General features: G+C 42.2%; 1 protein-coding gene across 1 annotated transcript in view; it reads left to right on the top strand.

The window, feature by feature from the left end:
• Nucleotides 1-4,530: 4,530 nt before the first annotated feature.
• SLIT3 (slit guidance ligand 3) overlaps nt 4,531-10,315 on the top strand; it is a gene marked incomplete at both ends in the record, with an annotated part of 518,009 nt that continues 512,224 nt past the window's right edge. The window contains one exon of the mRNA XM_084295482.1: nt 4,531-4,715. Coding sequence (XP_084151608.1) covers nt 4,531-4,715 — 185 coding nt within the window. The remainder of the gene's footprint in view (nt 4,716-10,315) is intronic.

Raw genomic sequence — 10,315 nt, 5'->3', positions numbered from 1 at the left:
TCTTTGGAAGTGATCAAAATGAGTCATTTCCCCCACACACCCTTCTAGTTTACTGCTGGTGATGGTAGAGACTCTTCTCTGTCATGCAAACCGTCCTGCAGGATGAGGTTCTGCGATGGTCTCTTGTTGCCTGGACCAGGGCACTGTATATTTGGATTTCTTAATCCAGTCTTTTTTTTTTTTGCCCATAAATTCTCAGATTTCAGGACTTCATCCAGCTGATCAGACCTTGCTACAGTTCCCATCAGACCTCTAGACAACTCACTATTGTCCATGCAAAAAATGGAAGCATTTGGGAGCCGTTGGATTTACTGCACACGTGCAAGCCACATGTACAACATAAGTGAAGTGAGTGCCATGTTTCTCAGAAATGTCACACTTGCTACATAGCGTGTGCACTTGCATATCTACCCAGAAAGTGCCTGACAAGAAATATGGTGACGTTATGCATAGTACACCATGTAATGTGTCTTGAAATTAACTCTAAAACACTTTTAGTGCTTGCGTGTTTTGTGAAGAAGCTGTTGGAAGGTCAAAACTGTTTAGAGAAGTGATTTTAGTTCCTTCTCCCCAAGTCATTGTCATGATCTTCTGTTTTTGTTCACCCTATCTTTCCACTGATTACTGGACTTGGTGTTCTTCCAGTATTTAGTAAATATTTTTATTGAATCTGTTTGTTTTCTTGTGTTAAATAGACAATTTCCAAATTGATGCAAAGATGTTCTAAATGCACTGAACCAGTCATTTCTAAGAGAGAGGACTGTGTTTCTTATCACAGAAGCAGTAGGCAAGATTTAAATTCCTGCTGGGTAGAGAGTACACCTTTGATAAACTTGTCTGTAAGGAGTGTAACATATTGAAATGTTGGTCACTTCTAATACTTGAGGAGACAATATGGATAAAAGCTGTTCATCTTTAGATACCTTCATAAAATAGCTTATATGTGTTTAACTGAGTATAAATACAAAACACTGTCAAATAAGAAGCCTTTTATAGATTCATATTCCATAGATATTCCATGATCTGTGTCATTTTGTGGTTTTGTGTCACACATGCTCTACCCTGTGCTAACCATATACTATAAGATGAACAGGGACTGGTTTGCCAGCTTCTAGTAAGTGCCAGGAGCAGGAAGCCATAGCGGGTATCTAAAAGGAAAACAGCAGAGCCAATGCTACTTTTCTGTGGTGTGCCTTGATAAAACATAACCAGATCCATTAAATGCTGTTTTAACTGGAATATAGGACAACATGACTCAGTTTTTATAATGTTGAAGCGTGTTTGAAGGGTAGGCTTGACTTTTGGCTCAGCTTTCTTTCTGCTATTTTGTCTGATTCACCTGTGCTCTTTGAAACAAATTTTTGGGGAGAGAAACAGGGAAACCTGGCATGTGGGGGCTGCTATGGATGATCATATCAAGAGGTTGAGGGAATCTTTTCAGCGTTTCTTAGAATTGGAAGCTCTGCAGAGCTGAATATTAGTAGCTTCAAAAATAATTATAGCATAGGGTGGTCACATATGCATTACCTATAGTTTAATTTACTTAGTATTCAACACTTTCTGTATCTCTGTCCTGAGGGGGGAATATGTGTCTCTCCATAGGGCCATCTTTGAAGTGGGAGGAGGCTTGCTAGTAGACCAGAACCAGAAGAAATCTTTCTTTGGACTGTTGTCGCCTGGCTGCTGAGGCAAGCTAAGTTCTGACAAAAGTATTTTCACTGCTTGAATGGGCTAAGGATGTCTACCTTTGTAGACATCCTTTGTGTGTGGAGGAGACTTCAGAGCTTTCAGAGTACTTTGTCTTGCTAAGCAGTGTAATTTCTGTCATCTGGCTGAACCAGCTGTTCCTTGTTCAAGAGCTGATCTCTTGTAGACTAACACTTGACTGAGGGCGCTTGCCTCAGAATAGATAGTGATGAGTGTCAGTGACATGCTTGGGGCTGGCTGTGCTTTTGCCCTCTCAAGAGGGTAAAGGGGTGGGATATGGATTAGGCTGCTGCAGTTAGCAGTGCTGCCTTGGGTACTGTAAGAGCAGAGTGCGGTTTGTTACGGCTGGCTCTGCCCCTCAGTTTGTTAATGCGGGAGCTTGAAGTGATCTTCCTCGGCCCTTTGCTCCAGAAAAGGAGAGGCTTATCTGGGGATCCAGACAGAATTATGCCCACCTTCTCCAACCTCAGCCTCCTGAAGATTAGGGAGAGGTGGAAGAAAAGTATTTTTTAATCTTTTCTGAAGCAGCTTAAAGTGACTGCTTAAAGGGGTGACAGTTGAGTCTCTCTGTGCACTTTCAGACCTTGTGGGACTTGTCACCGAGCCTTTTTGCATTGGATGCAGTCTAAGGGCCACTTAAATGAGCTTTGAGTCTAGGCATGTAAGCAGTTCAATCTTAAGCCTTGATCCAAATGGCTTCTATTTAAAAAAGAAAAATTGTCATGGAAATAATTCCCTATAAAATGAGAAAATCTCTTAATGACTTTTTATAACTGCTTTTTTCAAAGACCAGAACAGGAGAGGTGAAGGTTCATCAGCGGTCTTACATACGCTGTTTGGCCAATTCCTTTTCACTGGGAAATGCTCCATAGTGTCAGATCTTTCCTTGCTGGAGAGGGCAGCAGCAAGTGGCTGCACAGATGGCTGTACTGGTGGACATAGCATGGTTTGGGGCAAAGCCAACTCTCAAGGTAGGCAGGAACGCCTTAGATGATTACAAATGTCAGTCATCAAGGTGAGGTAAATGGAGCCAGAAATGAACAGGTATTTAAGGTGTGCTACTGCACAGTGGAATGCCACGTCCATATCTTATAGTGAACATCTTTGCGTTTTTTTTCCTAGAAGCCCTCACCTAGAATACTAAACTTCTATGTTCATAGAAAAACACATTTTGAGCAGAGCCTGAGAACTTGAATCCAAACGTAACTGAACCCTGTAACATCTTTGTTGGAGGTGGCTGTGGGAGCTTCAAGGGACTGCTGGTCTGGTTCTTTGTGGGACCGGGGAAATGTGTGCTATCCCTATCTGCATGAGCAAAGCCTTGCTTCCACTGTCATGGGCCACTCCTTGGTGATGTAGAGGCAGAACAACTGTTGTCTATGCAGTATCTTTATTAGCAATGTGTTATGCATAAGTTTGCCTTTGAAACTGTCTTTAGGTGTGCAAAGTAAGGAACTGAGTATTTTGAGAGGGTTTTTGTGACTTGTATACAGCAGCTTTACTTTTTTCATCCTGTTAATGGTCTTACGACTTGGCTTGGGAAAATGCTGATTTGCGTGTCTCCCATGACTCCAGTTCTTCCAATCGATCTCTAAATGTCTATGGACTTTTAGGGCACCCTGTTTTTGCGTGTTTTTTTAGCACACTTTGGCTACAAGGTGATGAGCAGCGCCGTCGGTCAACCCCCTGCCGGACCTATGGGGTGACTGCGTTCCGCCTGCCCTCCTTTCCCAAACCTCGCTTGCCTTCGGCCTCTGATGAAGGGATGAAGGTGTGGAGAGGTGAAGGGGGCCACCTGCGCGGGGGCAGCGCGGGGCCGGGCGGTGAGCGTCCGCCCGCGGCCGCCAGAGGGAACTCGGGGAGTGCGGACGGGGCGAACAAAAGGCGGAGGAAGCCCCGAGCCCCCCGCAGCCCAACTCGGGGCCGCGGCGTGGGGGCGCCGAGGGCCGGCTCGGGGCCGCGGGCTCCGGCCCCAAACACGGAGCTTGTTGGAAGGGGGGGAAAAGAGGCGGGGGCGTGGGGGTCACCCACACACCGGTGGGACCCCCCGGCTCCAGCGCAGCCCCGCACTCCCCCCTCCCTCCTCTCCGAAACTTCAGCCGCCGCCTGACGTCAAGGTCCCCGCAGCCAATGGGCGCCGCGGGTGCGATTTTGGGAGGGGGTGTGTGTGTGTGTGCAAGGGGGCCCCCCCTCGCCGCGGGCGCTCGCCCGGCTGCCGTCCGTGCCCGGTGCAGGGGAGCGGGCGGGCGGGAGGCAGGCAGCGAGCGCCGCCCCCTCCGCCCCCCGGCCGCCCCTCGCCGCCTCCCGGTCCCGGCTCCGCCAGCGCGGGGCTGCGGGGGAGCGGCGGCGGCAGCAGCGAGCGCTGCAGGCAGCGCCCCGGGGGCTTTTACCTGCTGTGCCCGGCTCTCACCTGCCTGCTGCCCGGCTCGTACCTGCTGCCCCCGGCGATGCGGAGCGGGGGAGGCTGCCCGGCACGCCGCCGCCGCTGAGGGATGGTCGGCGGGTGGGCACCGCCGCTTCCCCTTCATCCGAGGACGCGTCTGGCTCCAGCCGGGTTGAAGTCGCTGCCTTCTGGTACCGCTCGTAAATAACAGGAGGAAACCTGAGCCCGACAGGCGGTTCCCCACCTTCTTCCACCTAACGTAACCCTCGCAGCCGCCTTTGAAGGTTTGCTGGTGCTCCGGCGATGATGGCAGTGGTGGGTTCCCTTGGGCTGTACTAAGAGCCTCTTGTTTTCTTTTCCCTTCCTTCAGAGAGGCATTTCATCTTTAAGGGCCGGCTGTTCGCGCACACTTTTGTACCCGCTGAAGTGCTCAAGAAACCATGTTGGCTGGTGGAAGAAGCGCGTTTTTGTGCCTTGGAACGATCTTGAGCTTTTGGAGCTCCGCAAGTTGGATGCCTGTTGGAGGATGCCCACATAAATGTACGTGCATTGCTTCCAACGTGGATTGCCACGGACTAGGACTCAAAACTGTACCGAGGGATATTCCCAGGAATGCAGAGAGACTGTAAGTAATAAACGTTAGGGGCTCCTCGAGTACTTGTTCAAACACCTGGGATGAATTTCTCAACACCTGCCTATCAGCGCGGAGTACATAGTTACAGCAGTTTAACTAATGAAACACGGATTAATGTTTTCAGGAGGGAAGGGGAGGAGCTTTTCAGAAGTTACAGGTATCCTGCTGCTGCTCTTGCTTTAAAACAAAACCAAACACTAAACCCAGCATTTTTGGAGCTTCATAGTATTTTTTATTTTTTTTTTTTTATTTTTTCTCCTCAGTTTAATAACCGCTGATTGGGATCTTGTTGATTGGGTTTTGCAGTGACTTGCATGTAATGGAGCTTAGACCTCTACCTGGAATGCTCCCAGCAATAATCATTGTCAATGCAAACACCAATTTCATATGCAATTAGAAACCTGGATGTTTTCACCTGGTGGCTGGTAGCAGTTTCTCCTTGCATACTTTCACAGCATGGTGACTTCATCACCATGGAAAAATCGACTACTGCTATAAACTAATTCAAATGGATAAGAGGTCACATTAAAGCAGTCTCTAGTTTCTGTCTTAAACTGCCAAAGTCACTGTTATGAGGAAGCTGGTTATTTACTTTTTAATCTACTTTGGAGTTTATGCTAGCAGTGTAATATTGTGGGGTGCTTCAGACCTCAGCACAGGAGAATGTAATCAGTGTGTGCAGACAAAATTTGTATTATTATTTTATTTTGTTTTTTAGTGGACTGAAAGCAAACTTTTGAGATCCATGATACAGTTCTGGCACTCATTTGGCACAGAGGACAGCATCTCTGGCTTTGCTTAATGCACAGCATATGGCATACTTCAGAGAATGCCCAGTGCTAGATATGAAGATGTCCAAAGTGGAATCTTAAACAGAGCTTCAGCGTGGCTCTGCGCTGGGCTCCACTGATGGTCTAAGAGAAGTGCAGTTAATCGTGCCTTATGTAGATTAATGGATAACTTAAAATGTTTTAAAACTTGCTGGCAACAACTGCTTATTCTATGGCCTGATTTCCTGTTTTATTTCCTTCTGGGCCATAGACATGGGGGAACTTCAAGCGTATTTTCCTGAAGTAAGAAAGCTAAACTAGGTTACAAAGCTTTCATATATAGATGCCTTTCAAAGGCTAAGTTCTGTTCCAGAGGGAAATTTTATAGCATCCTTGAAGGTTTCTAAATTACTTTTATAGTGCTGAGAGATCTTAAACGATAGCAATGTGCAGATTTCTTCCTAGGTTGTTCTACCATATTTAATGTTTTGTGGCCATATCAGCCTTCTTTTCCACCCCAGCCATGTGAACAACAGCTTTCAGAAAACTGTTACAGAAAGCTTAACTTCTATGCACAAAACTCTGTACTTTCTAAAACTGATGGGTAGCAACTTGGCAGTTTGGAGACCAACAAAACCCCAAAGCCAAACAAACACCGCCCCTCCCAGGCTGGTAGTATACCAAGCCAGTGAGAGTAAGTGTAGCTGTGTGATAACACAAACATTTTGTATGCTTCATTGGTGGGGTGTGTTTGTTTGGCTTAAGACTCAAGGGCTGGGATAAAACATTTAGATTTCAGGTTAGAATAATCCACAATACAAGGTTAGTTGGCCACCTGAGAACTATTTAAAGAGCAATACAGTAATTTGTAATTGTCTGTGTTTTACCAAGGCTGAATTCACTGTGTAACTAGGTTTCCTTTGTGAGAACGTACTTAATAGAGATGTTAACTTTCCTTGCCTTTTGTGAGAAGCCAAGCTGAAAGAGGAAGTTTTTTGGCCTTGGCATGTTAAGTGTTAAAAAGAATGAAAGAACGTGTAATTACTGTGCTCTTGGTCCTGATAATTTTTGGTATAGTTTACAGATTTAAGTTTTAGATTAATGTCTGCATGATGAACAATTCTATTTCACAATATTCAGTTTAAATCTTTAACCTCAGAGATAATCTACTGATGAGCGATATATATATATCTATGCTCCGTTTTTTTGTTTTTTTTTGGTTGGTTGGTTGTTTTTTTCCCTTTTTTTAGGAAATAGTGTATTATTGGAGCATTCAGTGGCTGAAACCTTGTGAAAATAACATACAGAGGATCATGCAGTATTTAAAAATACAGAACATGTTACTAACTTCACTTTTTATTCTCTTAGCCTGCCATGAGCATTGCACTGTTTTTGTAAAGTTCACTGTCGTCTTCAATACAGCAGTGGTTTAAAGCTTGTATAAATTCTTTTAAATATAGATTGCTGCTAATTGCACTAACTTGAATTTTCTACTGTGATCTTTAGAGGGAAAGACCTTATTCTCTTGAGTCTAAGTTCTGCTCTTAGGTAAAACATCAGTCAGCCACTGGATATATCCAGGTATCTCATTTTCTCTGTGGTCCATGGACTCCTCTATCTGTGACATGACAGTGGGTTGGTATGCAGTCTTAGCTAGTTTAACTCAAATGAAAACAAATTGATTGCATCTGAAATGGCAAAGATACTTTTGATCTCAGAAAAAGTGTTTGAATGCTGGGAAAATAATTCAGACAAGTTTCTTGAGGGCCACACAGCAAGTGACTTTTTAGACTCATGTTGTCTTCTGTCTGCACTCTTTTGAGGTAAAAAATCCACCTACCAGTTCAAGTTGGAAACTTTTGGCTTTAATTAATAAGAGATCTAACAGCACCACTTAAAATATTTTGCCACCAAACTTTTAGAGTTATGTTTGTACAAATGTTACAGAATGTTTTGGATACAGGAGCCAAGTTAAATATTATTTAAATTTGCATTAATATGAAACCCAAGAAAGCTAAAAGTATAACATGAAGAAAAAATGATAAAAAGTCTTAAGGGGGGAAACATGTCTTCTTGAGAAGTTCTATTAAATAAATTAGTGAACATCTGATATTGCAAGAAATGAACATCACCAGAGCTTTGATTACTCCTTCTTCATAATAAATGTGATGTGTGTTTTTCTTTTTTTTTTTTTTTTTCAGTGCTTTGAAGATGCAGTTTTTATAAATAGTTGTGCCTGTGATTTATATCTTGAAGGGAATTCACAGATTAACCAGTGATCACAGATCATACAACTAGCCTAAAATTTTCTTTATACAGTTTCATCTTTAATAGTAGCTTTACAAATATAGCAAGTAGTATTAGGTTTGTGCTGCAGTTTACCTTGTTATTACGTTCTGTGGCAGTATCCTATTTGTCTGGTGTAGACTGTAGTTTTTAAGAAGTTAAGTCTCATGAAGACCTAAAAAGCGCAATGAATGTTGTATGCTACTGGTTCAGAGATGATTCAGTCTGGAGAAAATAAATGAGTGGGGAAACAAATGTGAGTAAGTTCCAGGAATCCCTGGAATAACCTATGTCTCACACATATGCATCTTGGACCTGCTTTCATGTCTATCTCTTCCTGTGTAAGTGCAAGAGTAATATAGCTGACCTTCCAGTTTGTTAGTAGTTACTGATCCATTCCACATTTGCTGAGTAACTTAAAATCCTACCAACAGGGTTAGAGTTAACTGTTAGGGGTGCATGCAATGATTGTTACATCCAAGTTCTGCAACCGAGAAAATGTTCTGCACAAATAATGGAGGCAGAAATCACAGTTTTGAAATTAAGATTATGTAAATGCATCCATAAACATCTTGAATGTTTTACCTTTCTAAAACGTTCCTTAGGACTGCTTCCTCAGACTTCTGTCATCAGAGTTTGTTTCACAGTGCTTCAGTTCTTATATGTGCTCTGTATTTGTATAATTTTCTTCTGTAGATGTTTTCTATAGATGTGAAGTATTATACATGTGTGTTTTTATAACACTTAGTGCTGATAGTCAAGTTTAGTTTGAAATGGTGTAAATGTAATGAGCAGATCAAAGCCACTTGATTAATGGTTGCTGTGTTCAACAGCTCTGAAAGGAACAAGTGAAATGGACAAACTGCTTAGGGGTGTTGGGTCAGTGTGTGTTTTCTGGTTGAATATGAAGGATGAGTCTCTGCATTTTTCCTCCCACTCATGTCTAGTTCTCTCTCTATTATAAGCACATTGTGTGTGTGTGTATGTATGTAAGAGTATACATATATACATACATTTCTTTGAAGAATTTAGCCATGTTGAGTTCTTCAATTTATACTTCTGGCTTGGAATCTGTTTTAATTGATAGCTCTTGTATTAATTTTGGTCTTTGTTTTGTCTTTTACTTTGGAGGATTCTTTACCTTTCTAAATTGATAAAGTTTGCAGGACTAATCTGTTCTGTGCTTTGCCTGAGTAGCTAAATTGAGTATGTCCACATTTAGGTGCAATTTAGAAGCTTAGTCATCTGCTTACTCTGGAGTTTTCATGTGGTCTGGGGTTTGTTATACAAATATATTATTATGGTGGTTTTGGCCTAGGTGCATGTAGCTGCTAAAATTGCACTGTCTTATGTCTTCAACTTCCTCATTTTTTCTTTGAATTAAATCTAAACTCCTGTCTTGGATGTTTCCATATTATAGTGGAATACAGTGTTAAACACATGCAAATATTATATTGACTTGTACATTGACTTTCTGTTTTTCTAGGATTCTTCCCACTAGGGAGTAGCACTTGTTTGTGTAGTAATAATCTCCAAAATCCTGCATGGGGCCTTTTTTTCCTCCCTCTAGGGAATGTGTCAATGAGTAGACATGCATGGCTTTGGCTTCGAAGAGCTTGCTGTCAAAGGTAATGATCTTGGGAAAACTTGACTGAGTTGCTTAATTTAATTTGGCTAATTTCCCTTTACTAACTTAATGCTGACTGCTTGTGCTTCACTGAATGTGGAAATGAATTTACAGGGGATCAGAGTCTTGTGCTATTAAATTTGTTACCTTGTTTTGAAGTGATCGAAACAGGAAGAATGATGAAATTAGCTATTATAATTCTGGTAGCTACATAAGGAAATAATGGCCATTGTCATGCTGTCTGTAGTCCCCACAGATTTGGCTAGGATTCTGAAATCCAAGGAATCAGATTTAGTGCACATTTCTTAATGAATGAGGCTACTCACTTTTTTTATGATCTTACCTTTGTGGCTGAGTTATTGATTCATGCAAAAGAATTAGAGGAATGGCAAATAACCCCTCTAAAGAACATCTATCTTGTTTTATGTAGTCCTAAAGTACAGACAAGATGTAATTTTTTCTTTCTGGAATTTGTGTGTGTTCTTGGCAGGGGAGTGTGTACCAAAGTCAGTGTAACTCACCTGTATAAATGGATAATGATACAGAAAATAAATAAATCCTACTCTTGTGTTCTTACAGATATCTGTATAAAAAAATCCTTGATTTTAGTTGATTGTTATGAAGTCATTTAAACTTCATAGGGAGTACTGTCAGTAGTCTTTTGGAACATAACTGCCATGCCTGTTTTATGTATGTTTCTTTATAGCTCAAGCATTGCCATTTAGGTTTAAAACAAAGATAACCTGTTCTTCATGGACATTAACATGTGATATGACTTGCTGTCTGTGTTTTAGTAATATCTATGCTACTCTTTAGCTTCCATAGATCAGAAAGAAGATAGTTTTCCCACATAATCTCACAAGATGATTGGGGTAGCCATGTGGATTTAGCACAACATCCTGGCACAA

This window comes from Netta rufina (genome assembly GCF_964035555.1).
Source record: "Netta rufina genome assembly, chromosome: 14".
Lineage (NCBI taxonomy): Eukaryota > Metazoa > Chordata > Aves > Anseriformes > Anatidae > Netta > Netta rufina.
Note: the sequence above shows the minus strand (reverse complement) of the source record. Positions and strands in the feature narration are given on the sequence as shown.